At 40.8% G+C, this 16,647-nt stretch overlaps 1 protein-coding gene across 2 annotated transcripts in view; it reads left to right on the top strand.

Annotated features, from left to right (window-relative positions):
• The window catches only part of MORN3 (MORN repeat containing 3), an 814,260-nt gene that overhangs the window by 409,084 nt on the left and 388,529 nt on the right, over positions 1–16,647 (top strand). For both annotated transcript variants that reach the window (XM_044068660.1, XM_044068661.1), the window contains exon 4: positions 11,993–12,152. In XM_044068660.1, the coding sequence (XP_043924595.1) occupies positions 11,993–12,152 (160 nt within the window). The remainder of the gene's footprint in view (positions 1–11,992; positions 12,153–16,647) is intronic.

Genomic DNA, 16,647 nt, shown 5'->3' with positions numbered 1-16,647 from the left:
TTGTCTCACATGATCCTGATCACAGAAACATGCAAAAGGCACCTTTCTTGGTGGATGGTCTCCCCACTATTAATTCAGGGCAGACCTTTCATACTACACCCTCCGGTAGCCACAGTGACCACGGACACCTCTCTGATAGGGTGGGGGGGGCATTATCTAGGCAGGACAGTCCAAGGCACTTGACAACCCCACGAGTACCATCTGCATATCAATGTCCTAGAAATGAGAGCTGTGCTCCTAGCGTTGCAAGCCCTTCAAGACTCTCTTCCTTCCAGGACCATTGCAATCCAAACGGACAACGTGTCAATGGTGTGGTACATCAACAAACAGGGCGGGACCAGGTCTTACCCCTTGTGTCAAGAAGCACTCAGATTGTGGCAATGGGCGATTTCCTCCCAACGTTTTCTGATAGCAATGCACATCCCTGGAAAATCCAATGTCATAGCAGACAGGCTCAGCAGAGCTATCCTCATGCCTCAGGAGTGGTCCCTGAATCAGGAAGTTGCAGATCTTGTCTTCCACAAATGGGGACAGCCTTGCTGCGACCTATTTGCCACTCCTCAACAACAAATGCAGCAGCTACTTCTCCCTACTTTCCTCTTCCAGGTCATATACCCAGAGATGCTCTAGTCCACGATTGGCCTCAGGGACTCCTTTATGCTTTTCCCCCTTTTCCCCTAATACCAAGACTCATACAGAAAGCAAAATCGTTGGGTTGCAAAATGATCCTCATTGCCCCCTATTGGCCTCGACAGATATGGTTCCCGTTCCTGCATCTCCACCTTCTGGATCAACCGTGGATTCTGGACCCGGTTCCAGATCCTCTGATTCATCAATCAGGCGGGTTGCACCATTCCCTTCATACTCTCCAGCTCACAGCTTGGTTACTCCACTTCCAACCTTAGACAGGCTTTCCAGTATCTCCCCAGCAGTCTGTGATATTATTGTTTCCTCACATAAGTCTACTACGAGGAAAAAGTATGCTAGCAAATGGAAACGGTTTTCTTACTGGGCAGAATCTAGAATTTGGATCCTTTCTCAGCCCCAGTCCATGAAATTCTTGAATTTCTAGTACAACTCTTTCAGTCTGGTGCAGCTTCCGCTACCATTAGAGTACAGCTAGCTGCCATTTCTAATTTTCATATCGGAATGTTTAATTCTTGCATAATGTCTCATAAGCTCTGCAAGGCCTTTATGAGAGGAACATCTCTTCTTAGGCCCCCAGTTAGAGATCCTCCTCCTCCTTGGGATCTCAATTTAGTTTTAGCTTCCTTAATTTTGCCTCCCTTTGAACCAGCAGCATCATGTTCCTTAAAATTTCTTTCTTGGAAGACACTTTTTCTGGTTGCTATCACTGCAGCTAGATGTGTCTCAGAACTTCAAGCACTATGTGTTCGTCCTCCTTACCTGGTGTTTCACAGGGACAGAGTGTCTCTGAGGACCAATCCATCTTTTATTCCTAAAGTCTGCTCAGAGAACAATTTAAATCAATCCATAGATCTCCCAGTTTTCTTTCCCAATCACAGCAACAAGGCAGAATACAAGCTCCACCAATTGGATGTGCACAGACAGTTGCATTTTTACCTCCATAGAACTAAGGAACTAAGAAAGTCAGACCAGTTATTTCTTTCTTATGCTTTCAACAAACAGGGCCTTCCAGTTTCTAAGGTGACCTTATCCAGATGGTTATCTGATACTATTGCCTTTATTTATCAGTTACGAAATAAAGAGCTACCAGCTAAACCAAAAGGTCATTCTACTAGAGCATTAGCCACCTCTGTAGCCTTTCAGTCTAGGTTGCCCATAGACTCAATCTGTGCAGCTGCCACTTGGGCAACCCCTCACACTTTTATCTCTCATTACAAGGTGGATATGGTCTCCCAGAGCAGAGCTTCCTTTGGTTCTACTGTTCTGAAGAGTCTGTTCCAATGAGCCACCCAGGATTTTAGGTGCTAGGGATGCTGTCCCAAACAGCAAGAACGAAGGCTTGATGGACAACTTAACATAAAGAAGTTATGTACCTACCATAATGTTCCATGTTAGTTGTCTTCATCTCGCCTTCCTTCTTGCGTCCCTCCCTCCTTCCCCCTTCCTAGAGGATTGAGAGGAGTTCCTTTTTTGTTTTCACTGGCTGAGTATCTTTTATTACTTCACATGCCAGGTAATTTATGACTCTTTCCTTGTTTAGCTGTATTGGACAACCAGTTTTTAGGTAACTGTTACTCTACTTATGTTTAGTGTGCGCTATGACAAACGAGATCTGAGTAGCTAACGCTGGGCATTCTGGGATAAGGGGTAGCCTTGAGCCAGTAAACAGCTCTCGAGCTATAGAAGATGGCCGAGTCGGAAACGAGGATCGCCTCCGAACCCAAACATCAAGAAGGAAGGCGAGATGAAGACAACTAACATGGAACGTTATGGTAGGTACATAACTTCTTTTTCTCAACCATCAGTTCGCGAAAAGATAGATAGTTATACAAAGTCTCTCAAACTATCAAGCATTTGTCTTCCCACCTCAGGAGTAACCCTGCAGCCATATCCACATCTTTTCCAGCTGAGAAGAAATTCTTGGTGTCCTAAAATCCTTTCCCTGTGAACAGGGAAGGAAAACTATTGGATATATATGGTAAGAGACGATTTTCTTCTTCCACTTTGTTGTATAGAATTCTTAACTATCAGACTTATATGCGCAAGTTTTTTTTTTGTGCCGACAGTTTAAGAATTATCTTCTACAATTCCTCCTGAAGGTAGTGCCTGTCTAAATTCCATTGTTTATAACATTTTTCAAGTATCAAAACATGCCTGAATGAGTATGAGTGATTGTGCAGATTGTGTGTCTAGAGCCGCTGCTGCTGCTGCTGCAGTGTTGAGGAGATACAGCTGGGGAGATACAGCTGGGTACTTAATCAAACGTTTTCTAATTAGCTAATGATTGAAATTCTAAATTCGGTTTTAGATAAGGAGGTTTTGTAATGAGAGAGGGAAATTAATACAGGCAATTTCCAGGATTTTTCAGGTCCCCTGTTACAAATCTCTCAAATCTTCTTTTCCATGTAAGAAACACAATAAACAAGCAATACCTTCTCAAGTCAAACAGGGAACCAAAAAGAGATGGCAGGAGGGGAAAAACAACAAAAGGTAAGGTTCTTTTCCAAAAAAGTGTCAGTCTAATACTTCAGTGTGACTATACCAGCAACCCCCCACCTCCTGCCCATATCTCCCAAAATCTGTCCCAGAAACTGGCTGTACACTTTCCCCTTTGGCAACAGATTGTTTCAGACTCTTGGTGTTAAAAGTGGTTCAGGAGGGATACTGTTGACACTGGATACAAATACCTCCTTTCAGTAGAGTTCTTCCCCACCCGCCAAACCAAACAGAGGTCTTTCTTTAGGTTCTTCAGAACTTACTTACACTAGGAGCCATAGATCCAATGTCATTAAATCAAAGGGGCAAAGGCTTTTATTCCAGCATGTTTCAGGTACCAAAAAAAAGAGTCTTCTTAGAGACTAGTTCTTTCTTTTTTAAATCAGTATATGAAAGTTCTAAAAGTGAAAATGCTGACCCTTCAGAATCGATTGCTTCTCATTCCCCGAGGAATTTTTGTTAGCAATATTAACTCTAATAGATGCATATAATCATATTTCCATAGCCAAAGGCTTCAGGAAATTTCTCAGATTTTCTGTGTCTGAGTCACATTACCAGTTCTGGCCATTGCCCTTTAGGTAATCAACAGTTCCAAGGGTGTTTACAGGGTGTCTAGCTCCAGCCATGGCTCAATGCAAACTGAATGTCAGTCACATATTTTCTTATTTAGACAACTTACTCATCTTTGCAGACTCTTTTCCCAGATGTCAAGAGTCATTGCAATGGGTAGATCTTCAGAAATCTGCAATGACTCCCGTCACACTGGATTGTCTTTCTAGTCTGTCCTATACATATCTTGCAGCAGAAGACTTTTTAACACAAAAGAAGGTGGGCTTTTACCTGGAAACTTTTCTGAGCTTCTCAAATCAGTTTCAAACCTCTGCTAGAGAATATTGCAGAATCCAGGGGTTCATGGCATCTATGATTCTCGTGATTTTTGTTGCCAGGTTATACATGAGAACGATTCAGGGGTTTCTAAAAATACATGGCCCCAAAATTTGCATCCAGTGGAATTTCAGATTCCAATATTGGGCGTTGTCAAAAAGGAAGTGCGCTGGTGGAGGATACAGACAGGATTAAATCCAGGTCTCCCCTTTTCTGCTCTACCTCCAACCCAGTCTGTAACTACAGACACCTCCAAATTCACTTGGGAGCGTTTTCTATGGAGGAAAAGGTACAAGGCCACATAAATGTCAGAGAAGTGGGCTGTGATCCATGCTGTAAAAACCTCTTCATCATATATGGTCCCCTGGACCTCTTCAGGTAATTACAGACAACACCACAATGATGTGGTACTTAAGCAAAAGCGCACCAGGTTGTGACTCTGTGCAGGTTGGCTTTGCTGGCTTGAAGGTAGCGCTTCAGCACTCCTTAATCCTTCAAGCATCTTAAATTCCATCAGAGCAGAACTTAGTTTAAGACAAGCTGAGCAGGACCAGGCAAACCCTCACAAATGGAAATTGAATGAGTTGGTCTTCCAGGAATTGATCCAGTTGTGAGGAAAGCCTCAAGTAGATCTGTCTCCATCCTTTCAAATGTCATTCCCTTGAGCAGGAATGTTCCTTTATGCATTTTCACCCTTTCCACTGATATCCAGGGTAATTCTGAAGATTCAGAAAGACTCTCAAAAATAATTGTAGTGACTTCCTTTTGGCCCAGGCACTATTGGTTCTCCTGTCTTATGGAGCTGGCTAAGAGCAATTACCACACATTTCCTCACAAAGTGGACCTACTCACACAAGATAGGGAGAGTCTGATGCATCATATTCTCAAACATATTCAGCTAACTACCTGGATAACTCAATCCTGATTCCTTTTAGGCACTGTTTTCAGAGGATGTGCAGCAAGTTCTAAAGGAGGCAAGAAAAACGGAACTAGAAAATTTTATATTGGCAAGTAGAAAAGATTTTCTAATTCATGCCCAACCAGTAGGCAGAGTCCTGTCAAGGATTATGTACTACTGATGCTCATATACATGTGTGAGTTACTAGCATCTGGTCTCTCATACTCCCCCATCAAGGTACATCTTGTGGCCATTTCAGCATGTCTACCCATGGATCTTCCACTTTCTTGCATGGTTTTTGGTAAAACAGTTTCTCAAAGGAGTTTTATATCTCTGACCTCACTGTAAACAAGTTGCTCCTTCCTGGGATCTTAATTTTCTGCTGCAAAAGTTAACCATGTCTCCATTTGAACCTGCACATCAAGCAGATTTAAGGTTTATTACATTGAAAACTGTTCTTCTCATTGGTCAAGCACCTGTAAGAAGCATATCTGAGTTGCAGGCTCTCATAGTGGATGAACTCTATCTGGTCTACCATACAGATTTGATATCATTAAGAACAAATCACCTCATTCATGCCCAAGGTGGTTTCAGAGTTCATTTTGAATTAAGCCTTCAATCTCCCAGTGTTTTATCCAGATCCTCAGAACCAGGGAGAAAGGATTCTACATATTCTGGACATGTATAGGCAGCTTAGGTACTACCTTGACAGAACCAAGTCTTTATTTGTTTGTTTATTTAGAAAAGCTGATCAGATATTCATTTCTTATGCTGGTTCAACGAAAGGGCAACCCATGTCAAAACAGACTATTTCCAGATGGCTCTCCTCAGTTATTGCCTTTTATTATGCCCACCATGGTAAACCAATTCTGGGCAATATCAATGCCCACTCTACTGGGGCCTTGTCTTCTTTGATGGCATATTGAAAAAGGGTGGACTCTATAAGTATTCTAAAGCCAGCTACATGGTCCTCTGTACATACCATTAAAAGGCATTACAAACTGGATTATTTTTCTAGATGGAGGGCTGGCTTTGCTAGGACCATTCATCGGGGGATTCTGGATGTATATCCTTCCCACTCCCAGGGTGGATAGGCTTTGGTTATCAACCCATATAGCCTAAAGGCTACTGCAGCAGTAAGAATGATGTAGTACAGTTGTGTAAGTTGCTTGTGCACATAATAGTACTGTAGATGCTTAAATTCCTCAGTGCTGCAGTAGTTGCACTCATTCTCCAGCCCTCCATTGTTGTAAATAGTTTATTGTTGGGATATAAATTTGTTTGCTATTTCTTGTTTTTATAGTTCAGGATGAGTATGCTACTTAACTTTTAGGCAAGAAAGTCCTGAAGATTTTCCACTCTGACTGATTTTCCCTCCACATGACAAACCAATCAGCAGCCAGAGTGGAAGTGTGGAAAGGAGACAAAGCTTTTGGAAGCTGGCTGGTTGTTTTGTCTTGGACAAGACACAACCCATATAGCCTAAAGGCTAGTGCAGCAGTGAGGCATTCAAACTTCTACTGAGAGAGACAGAGACAATGATGGCACATGTGCTGCTAAAACATAGACTATGATCATAGGAAATTACTAGGCTAATGGCCCTAAGGCCCTTATAAGCCTAGCCAAAATTGTATTCCCATATTTCCAAAGTCAGCACCTGTTGCCCCTGTCAAGCAGGGACACAGGTGGGATCCCGGGGTAAATTTTCTGTAGGGACACAGGTAGAATCCAAGGGATACATTTTCTGTTTTCCATCCAATCATCCAGTTTACGCTTAAACAGGAACAGAGAGGTCTTCCGTTTAACATGAAGAGATGGCATATTCCACAGATGAGGGAGCCTCTGGGACACAAATCTGTCCTGCCAACAAATTCTATTAATGTCGCAGGCCAGATTTAAGTCCCGAGAGCACGTTACACGTGTGGGATTTGATTTGTGGATATGCAGCATTTCCAATAAGGTGGGGGGGTCAGGGATGACTTTATATACCATACAGAGATCACGTCTGAGTAGTCTATATGAGACAGAGTAAAGTGACAGGGACTTTAGCCTGTCCGCATAGGATAGGTGTTTGAGACACTAGATACTCCTAGTCAGGAACCTCTGTGGTCTCTCCAACTGCTGCATGGGTGTTGAACTCAATTATTGGCCTGATAAAGGAAGAGTACAGGGAGATTATGACCGCTTTTTTCCTGGATACAATGGTCTTACTTATGACATGGGCCATATAGTATGCCTTACTTACTACCGAGGTTACATGATGGTCTAATGTTAGGTTGCTATCAACTATGGTGCCCAGTTCCCTCACTACTGATTGCGTGCTTAGGACGTTGTTGTTGATGTGGTACTTTGCGGGAACATCATTCTCGGTGAAGGGGATAATGATGCACTTTTTGGCATTGAGTTTGAGGCCATGTTTTTAGCACCAATCATTTGTTTGGGTGAGACCCACTTAGAGAATGTCCACATCATTTGGGGAGTTATTGACAGCACCTAGTTTTCAGTCATCCGCAGATTTGGTCAGCCACAGACCTTTGGACTTTGCTTGCACATTGAAGTATATTCTGAAAAGCAGAGCTCCCAAGACCAATCCCTGAGGGACACCGCTAGTTACAGATCTACTATTTGAGGTAGAGTCTCCTGTTTTGACTGTGTGGGTTCTGTCAGTGAGCCAGATGGCTACCCATCTAATGATGTATAGGTTGATGCCTAGCTGGGTGAGCTATCTATGATGCTCGAGTGGAGAGTGTTTTCAAAAGCCTTGGTCAAGTCAAGGTAGGCAGTATGCACCTCTTTTCCCTCGTCCAGGGCCTTGGTGACTGTCTCGAGAAATTCCACCAAGTTTAACAGGCATGATCTCCCTTTAACTAGGTAGGGTCAAATGCTTGGAGACTGGCAATATCCTTGTTAATGAGGTCCATGATAATGTGTTCCATGGCTTTACACATCAGGCTAGTTAGGCTAATGGTCAGTGGTTGCGCCACCTTTGTGCAATGGAATGACAGTGGCTGTCCTCCACTCGGCTGATATATATCCAGTGATCAAGCTATGATTGAATAGGGTGCCTGAGCATGTTGCAAGTTCCTGCTTGAGGCTATGTAAGATGCAGCCTGGAATGTTGTCAGGTCCCATGGAGGCTGTATTTTTTTGCCTTTGAGAGGGCATTTAACACCTGCTCATTGGAGATAAGGGGTGGGGAACAGGTGTTGAGGAGGTCCTGATTAATTGTTGGGGGGACAGACAGGTGATGTTTTTGCCGAACCTGTCTTCTAGTAGGTTAGTGATGTCAACAGTGTTAGTGTGTGTGGTGCCATTGACCACGAGTTCTGTACAGAGCTGTTGCTTGCTCTTAAGGTTACTAACATAACTAAAGAAGGCCTTATGATTGTATTTTGTTGAGGAGGCTGATTTGGACTCAGTTAGCTTTAGAGAGGATCACATGAAGGCCCTTATTTGCTTGTTTAGGTTGAGGAGGGTTTGCTTTCCAGTTTGGTACCTGCTCCTTCCTACTCCTGGATATCAGGCCTTTTCTTTTATTATAAAGTCTATTTATGGCAGAAGTCCACCAGACTGGTTTTCTCTTCCTTGAGGATGATATTTTGGTCCTGTCTGGTATAGCCAAGTCCATGCAGCTATATAGGTGCTTGTATAGGACCCTGGTGTAGGTTTCCTCATAAGTGTCTGTTCCCTCAGAGGAGGAGGGAGCTATTATGCTGTTTATACCTGCCTGCAGTAGGTTGTAGTCAGCTTTGGCAAAGTTTTTATGTCTGATCATAGCTGGGGGGGGGGGGGGATCAGGGGTGATGTTGACTTCAAAAGTGAATGCTTGGTGGTCAGCTCTCACCAGGGAAGATGACATTGTAGGGATACTACAGTACATACCCATGTTTGTCAGTACCAGGTCCAAGATATTTTCACCCCTTATGGAGGTGTTGATCATCTGGTCCAGGGCATTAGAGCCCATGAAGTCGAGAAATCTCTGGGCAAATGCGTTTTGGCTTGAGTAATTTTCCAGTCTATGGTTGGGTAATTGAAGTCACCCAGGATCAGGGTGAGAGGTTGAACCTTGATAGATTCGAATAGATCCAGATAGGTGGAGTGGGTACCTTGATTCATGGATGGAGGCCTATAGTTGGCTATGACATGGATAGGTGTCTTGCCTACAGTTAGCTGCACCTGAAGTGTTTCCTGTGCATCATACTGACTGACAAGTCTGGAGGTGTGTTTATCTTTAATGTATGTAGATACTCCACCTCCTTTAGTTTTATTGCCCTCAGGTTGCGGTCTGAATGTGTGGAAGGATGAGTATCCTGATATAGCTGGGGTGCTCTCAAAAGCTTTGAACCAGGTCTCTATTACTACACAAATGTCAGCATCTTCCATGGTTAGGACTGCTTCCAGTGAGTGCAGTTTCATGATAAGACTCCTAGCGTTCAGCAGCATGACCTTTAATTTACGTTTTGATGTATTTGTTACGTTGGAAATTATTTTCTCATGACATTGCCTAAAAAAAGCACTATGGGGGAGGCAATAGCCTTTGCCAGTAGCTGGCAGCCCAGTGGGGACAAATGAAGGCCATCTCTGGTAAAGCATCAAGGCCTATCGATTATGTCATCCCAGGGTGTCAGGTACTGGATCCTCTTAGAATGACACCAGAAACTAAGCCAATCATTTTCTGTTCGTATTGAGGCATCATCCTGGGTGATGGTAAGATGCTGCTTAAGGCTAGGGATATTCCTGGTTGGCACACATTCTGTGAGCTTGATCATGTCTGTCTTCATATAGTCCAGAGAAGTATGTCTCAAGTCATTCACACCAACGTACAATGACAGAGTCATAACAGTACTTGTTGTTGAGAGACTTGAGTGAATGTGTGATATGGCGGAGTCTTGCACCTGACAGGCAACTCACTGTGGCTTTCTCCTTATCCGGCCTTACTGTCGAATCTCCAGTGACTAATATATTGGGTTTCTTGTGTGTGCGTATGAAGTACTGTACCCTAGAGTTTAAGACTAAGGTGTGTAACTTGAGAGTTGCCTTAGATGATATGCAGCCACTTTAGGACAAACTGACAGCAACTGAGAAGTCATCTTACTTCTAACATCTGCTTAACATGACCTTGATTTAATCTCTTTCATACATGCACCAGTGCCATGTAACTTGTACTTTTTTTTTTTTTCTTTTTTTTTTAAAACAAATTTATTGTTTTAACATATAAGAGAAATATCATAACAATTTTATACAAATAATTAAAAATAGGTATTATTATAATATTCAACAAAACAACTAAAGTATTTACAAAGACATCCACTACAATCAGATCAATTAATTAAACTAAAATACTGTGCTATTGAAATTAGAATTTTTTTAACAAATTTTGTAAATTATCCCATACAATAAAATGTGATGTTTTTCTAGTTGTTCTCATTCTAATTGTGCTTATTTCCATATGACACATTATATTCATAACATTTTTAAATTCATTGAACGAAGGAGGTGTATCTGAAATCCAATTTCTAGTTATTATTTTCCTAGCCACTGCTAGGATAGACCATAACAAGGGAAGCTTAATCTTTTTAACACATTGAGGTACAGGTGTGTTGAATAATATAAGAGACTTAGAAATAATGAAATTATCTGTAAAAAGAGCCTGCAAAAATTCATTAATTGACTTCCAGTATTCTTTCAACTTCATACAGTCATAAAACATATGAGCCCAGTCAGCATTAATTTCTACATTACATCTCTTACATAGATTATCTTTATTATTAATTGTATTCATCATCAAAGGTGTATAAAAAGATCTATGTAAAAATTTCCATGTATAAAGTCTCCAGACAATGGAAAATGTAGTTCTATAAGCAGATTCCAATATATATTGTTTATCTTGTTGAGTTGGTTGATGACAGCCTAGAACAGCTCCAGTGGGTGAAGAACTATTCAGCAACGTTAATATGGAAATGACCGATATCCCCATTGCATTTTTTTTTTATTAAAAAAAAGAAAAGAAATTGGAGGCTTTAAAGTACAGGTAAGATGAGACAGAGAAAATAAAAGGATAATCAGATACATTATGCAAAATGAAAGAAATGTACCTGATTATCCCTTTCTTTTTTCTCTGTGCTGCCTCTCTTGTTCATTTGGTTCTCCAGGTTTGTGAGTTTATTTAAAAAAAAGTAATTTTTTTATTGCATATATTAATGGAAGAAAGTCTGAGCAGCCAGACCTTTTTCCATTGATATATGCTTGGATTTACAATGGGCATGCTGGTTGGGCTGACCAATCAGGTGGCTACTTTCTGAATGCTAATGGCCAGTCATTGTATAATAACAGGTATTCTTGACATGAACATCTCACAGTTATGTCACAGACTTTTCAGTGACTGCCAGCGATGGCAAGGGTTGATTTTAAACTTTTTAGCCTTGAATTTTAGCTTACTGAGCCCTATGCACGATATAGGTCCTGGTTGTGTTTTCTAATGTGTTAGTTGCATTCAGTTTTTGGGAGACTGGGTAGTTCTTAGAAAGCACTCAAAAACTTTTAAGTAAACTTTGTTCTGCCATTTTGGAATTTACCACTTTGGCTTTTGCAGATGTGCCCAAGAAAACCGTTTTAGAGGGCCCTTAAAATCTATCTGTTTAGAAAAGCATGCATCATTTCTTGAAATGACCTTGTTTAATTGCTATTTTCAGAGCTTGTACTATTTATAACTTTTTACTGTTTTACCCATAAGATGTTTAGGTTTAGACACTATAATGAATTCAAATTCTAATAGTGCAGGTATGCCATTTCATGTATCTATATATGCATCTCTCTCTCTATCTTATACACACACACACACACACACACACACACACACACACACACACACATACACACAAAAACGACAACAGCATACCAACTACACACACACTCGAATACATAGATAGATAATAAAGGTAGATATTTACGATATTTAAGTGTTGCATTCCAGTCTTTGAAACCTGTTTCATTTGTTGTTACTCTGAATTTACATAATGGAAGAATGAATGAATTCTGACATAGAAATTCTCTTAAATTCTTTAGGGTTATGGAACTAACTTTTACTCAGACAATGAATATTATGAAGGAGAGTGGGCCAAGGATAAAAGACATGGATGGGGACGAATGTACTATGAAGATGGAATGATATATGAAGGGGAGTGGTCTGAGGACAGCCATGGTGGTCAAGGGATGCTTCGACTAGGTGAAATTTATTTTTATAATTTAAGTAAACTGCAGTGTAGATATTTTTATGACTTTATAATTGGATAAAAGTATCATTTGCCTAGCACTGACTGTCTAGTCATACCTTGTGATAGAGTGACAGAAAATATCTTCTGTTCACTAGTTAAAGGAGTTTTATAAAGATCAAGAAGCTAGAGCATAATACTGTGTTGTAGTTCATTGTATAATAATGAAATTGGTCAGTTTTGATCAATGCTCTACTCTAGTCAACAAAATGCAAATAAATAAATAGTCAAATAAATGTTTGGTTGGCTCTAAACTAAAACCACAAGGTATATTGTGTTTCAATAAAATTTGATTGCAAAAGTTAAGAAGCCCTCTCCTGTTTTTTAGATAGGTGTGACTCTGAGCATTTAAGCTACAGAGATTTCCAGTTAAATATCTGCTACCAACTCTCTTCTATTGCTCTTCTGTCTTTACTTACCTGAGCTTATCCTTCACAGATGAGATGAAGCCTATGACAAGACAACATACCCAACACTTTATTCATGGGTGACTCTATAGTCAGGCACACTGATGTCTCACTCACCAAGCTGAACAAGGAGAAAATTACAGTCAGCTGCCTGTCGGGTGCCAGGATCCGCCACATAACGCATGCACTCAAGTCACTCCACAACAAGTACAAGTATGACGCTGTCATTGTCCATGTTGGAGTGAATGACCTGAGACATACCTCCCTGGACTACATGAAAAGAGACTTGTAAGAGCTCTCAGATCATGTGGCCCAGGCAGGTATGACCTTAGCCCTGAGTAGCATCCTGCCTTCCCCAAAAATGATACCACAGTATAAGGACAAAATGATTGACTTCAACAATTGGCTAAGCTTCTGGTGTCATTCAAAGGGGATCCAGTATCTGTCTGCCTGGGATGACATGATCGACAGACCACGATGCTTTGCCAGAGATGGTCTGCACCTGTCACCCCTGGGATTCAGGTTACTGGCTAAGGCTCTTGCCAACCCTATAGTGCCTTTTTTAGGCAAAGTTCAAAGAACAAAACCACCACCGTAACAGGAACAAACATGCAAAATCTGAAGGTAATGCTACTCAATGTTAGAAGTCTAAACTTCAAAATGCACTCTCTCGAGGCACTCCTAAAAATGGAGAACATCGATATCTGTGCAGTAACTGAGACCCAATTCAAGGCTCCAGAGAGCACCCCTGCAATACCAGGCTACAACTCTTACCACACTTTTCAGCCACCAAACCAGGACCGAAACACTAAAGGTGGAAGAGTGTCCATATTCATCAAGGATATTCACACCACCAGGCTAGTTGCCCAACACAATGCGTCTGAAATTCTCCAGGTGCAACGAACAGTAGGTAAGATTGCAATCCAAATTGTATCTTGCTACAGATCCCCCACTATGACTCAAATCCTATACTGCAAAATGAACCATGTTAGCAGGTCCTAGCCTTAATCTTGTGCACTAAACTGCCAGTAACTCTGTGATGCTGCAGTACCTTGTTATTACTAAGGACTTGCTAGCATTACATTTGTAATATCCTGTATCCAGACACATGCAGATTTGGTTATGACTTCTGTAACTGACAACAGTGCACATCTTGAGTGACCTGCAACTGACAACAGTGCACATCTTGAGTGACAAGTGAGTCTTGGTACTGGCTGATGAACACCAGAAAAGCAAGACCTATTATAGGAGTTTTCCCTTGCACCCTTCATATGGAGGGCGTAACTCCCCATGCCTCCCTTATTTTTTATATACTAACCCCAAGAATGTACACACTTGGGGAAAAAGTGAATACCATCCCTGAGCCTGTTACTTATCATCTGCTTGAAGGATTTATTCAATAGAACTGTAAGTGGTGACTTTTAAAAAAATCTACATATTTGTTATGTATCTTACTTAGCAGTTTCTTTGTATTTTTTTTTTTTACTTATTTATTAGGAGTTATAGGTGTTTATGAACATGGAGTGTTGACATTACTAATCAGGGGACAGATTAAGGCTGAGTTGTATACAAGACTTAACATAAACATTGCTGGAAATATAAAATTGATACGCTGAAGTGTAGTATTTACTGTGAAGCTTTTTCTCACTATTTTTTCTTGGAAATAAACAATGCTAAGACAGAGTCAACAAACCCAAAGATATATAGATATATAGATAGATAGATAGATAGATAGATAGATAGATAGATCGTCACACTCTGACTGCATTGACTTCTTGACCCTGTGATGGGAGTTCGGCAGATATGTAAGCTTCCAGTTCTGTTGATGTATACTACCTGTTTAGATATTGTCAACATTGCCTGTTAATATTATTTAGTTGACACAGAGTTTGCAACCTTGGTTGTGATGTAGGTGACTAGAGTTCAAGAAGCAGTACCTGAGGGGCAGTCTGAAAAATGAAGAATGTGTGGCTGGTGGCTAGCTGTCTTTGGCTACTCCCCTATCAGTGGAGTTGAATGGAGATTCCCACTGCAGGACATCCACCCACTGCAGAAAATTAGCCTTGGAGGAGTATATTCTGGCTGAGCCTCCATGATGACAGCACATTGTCAGGGTGTAGTAAAGGTACAACGATGCCAGCGGGGCTAGTGTTTGTGTACACAGCATATCATAAACATAGGAGCAACCTAGGTAGTTGGAGTATGAATAATGAATCATCGCATGTTATGAATGATGGTCATATAGTCCTCAGCCATTGCCTCCCGATGTTCTGGGACTGATATCTCCTGGAAAGGAGCAGAGTCCCAATGGGTGATATTTGGTGTTACACCAGGTAAAACAAGGGATATGATTAAGATAGTAGGGTACCAGAAGACAAGATAATCAAAATGGTAGGACCCAACAATGCTGCTTCTCAATGTGTAACATGAAGCTGGCCTTTCTAGGCCATATGAATATGGTTAGAACTGGATCATTTTAAAGTGATTTACATAATAACGTTTATTATTTATTTTTATCTTTATTTTACATTTGTTGACCGGGATAGTCCGACTGGATACATATCCATTTTCAGTGGAGGCCCAGGGAGAAAAGCTCCAAACTTACAACAGATCAAGGCAAGCAAGTTATAGTATATGCATAAACATATTGTATTAACATACAAGTTACAGTCTCACATTTCAAGTCTGTGAAGAATACAGTTTATATTCAGAAATGTATACAAATATGTTACAGTTTCTCTTATCAAACCTATAGATGCAGCTATATAGAGAGTACCTGAAGAGATGTTACAGTTTCTCTTTTCAAACCTTTTAGTGTAAGAAGTTAAGTCGCTGTGAATAAAAAATTGCAGGGATATGGAAGTAGATTAGGCTTTAGTCAGGGTTAGAGCAAGGACATAACCAGTGAGTTCTGAAATACTAGATTAGATTTTTTTTTTAACTGATTAAGGGAGGGGTTCAGGGTAAGGTCAGATGAGAGCAAATTCCAGGTTTTGACTACTGAATTTACAAATAAAGATTCTCCAGATAGGTTGTTAGCTTTAACAGATTGAACCAAAGGTTTTGCAGTGGAACGAAGTCACCTAGTGTTTTTGTAGGGATGGATAATGTTTTTAAGGGAGGGTGTTTTCTCTGGATGGTTAATAACCTTGAATGCTACAGTAAGTTGATTATATTGAATTTGCCCGGGGAGTTCTAGCCATTCTAAGAGGTTTAGGTTTTGACAATGGTGTGTCCTGTAGGGAGTTCCTGGGGCAAACCTGGCAATTTGATTGTAGCAGCTACAGAGTTTGCTGAGATCAGTTTTGTTCAAGTTAGTGAGTATTGGTGAGGCATAGAGTAGAGTTGAAAGCAGATGGGTACAGGCAATGGCAGTCCTAGCTAGAGGGGTGAGAAAAGGTTTGTTTTTGTATAGGGAACCAAGTTTTTTATTAATGGTTTTAATAGTTTGGTTTTTATGCATATCATATTTGAGGTTGTTGTCTATTATAACACCCAGGAGTTTGGTATACATATCTGGTTAGATTATGGTCCCATTGTTAGATGTTATAGTAAACGAAGGTTGAGAGGATTTGCGAGTAGGGGAGAAGAGCAGTAGCTTTGTTTTATTAGGGTTTAATATCAGCGGTTGATTAGAGATCCAGTTTTCCACTGTATTAAAGTTTTTCTGGGTTAAACTAAGGAGATCTGTAGGGGTAGAGGCTGAGCAAATCAGGGTGGAGTCATCAGCATATTGTATATAGGTTGCATCTGGGATTATAGTGTGGAGGTCATTGATAAAGAGGGAGAAAAGAAGGGGACCTAATATGGAGCCTTGAGGGACACCAAGGGTAATGGGGAGAAGGGTGGAGAGTTTGTCCTGCCAAAGGACAGCCTGCTGTCTTCCACTAAGATAAAATTGAAACCATTGTATGGCATGGTTGTTTAGGGATATTTTATTTAGGGTAAGTAATAGTAGCTGGTGGTTAACCATGTCAAAGGCCTTGGAAAGATTGAGAAACAGGGCAGAAGATAATTTGTTGTTGTTACGGTTGGAATTTAT

The sequence above is a fragment of the Protopterus annectens genome, chromosome 4.part0 (genome assembly GCF_019279795.1).
Source record: "Protopterus annectens isolate FY-2018-M chromosome 4.part0, PAN1.0, whole genome shotgun sequence".
Classification (NCBI taxonomy): domain Eukaryota; kingdom Metazoa; phylum Chordata; order Ceratodontiformes; family Protopteridae; genus Protopterus; species Protopterus annectens.
This window is presented reverse-complemented; position numbering and strand designations above follow the sequence as displayed.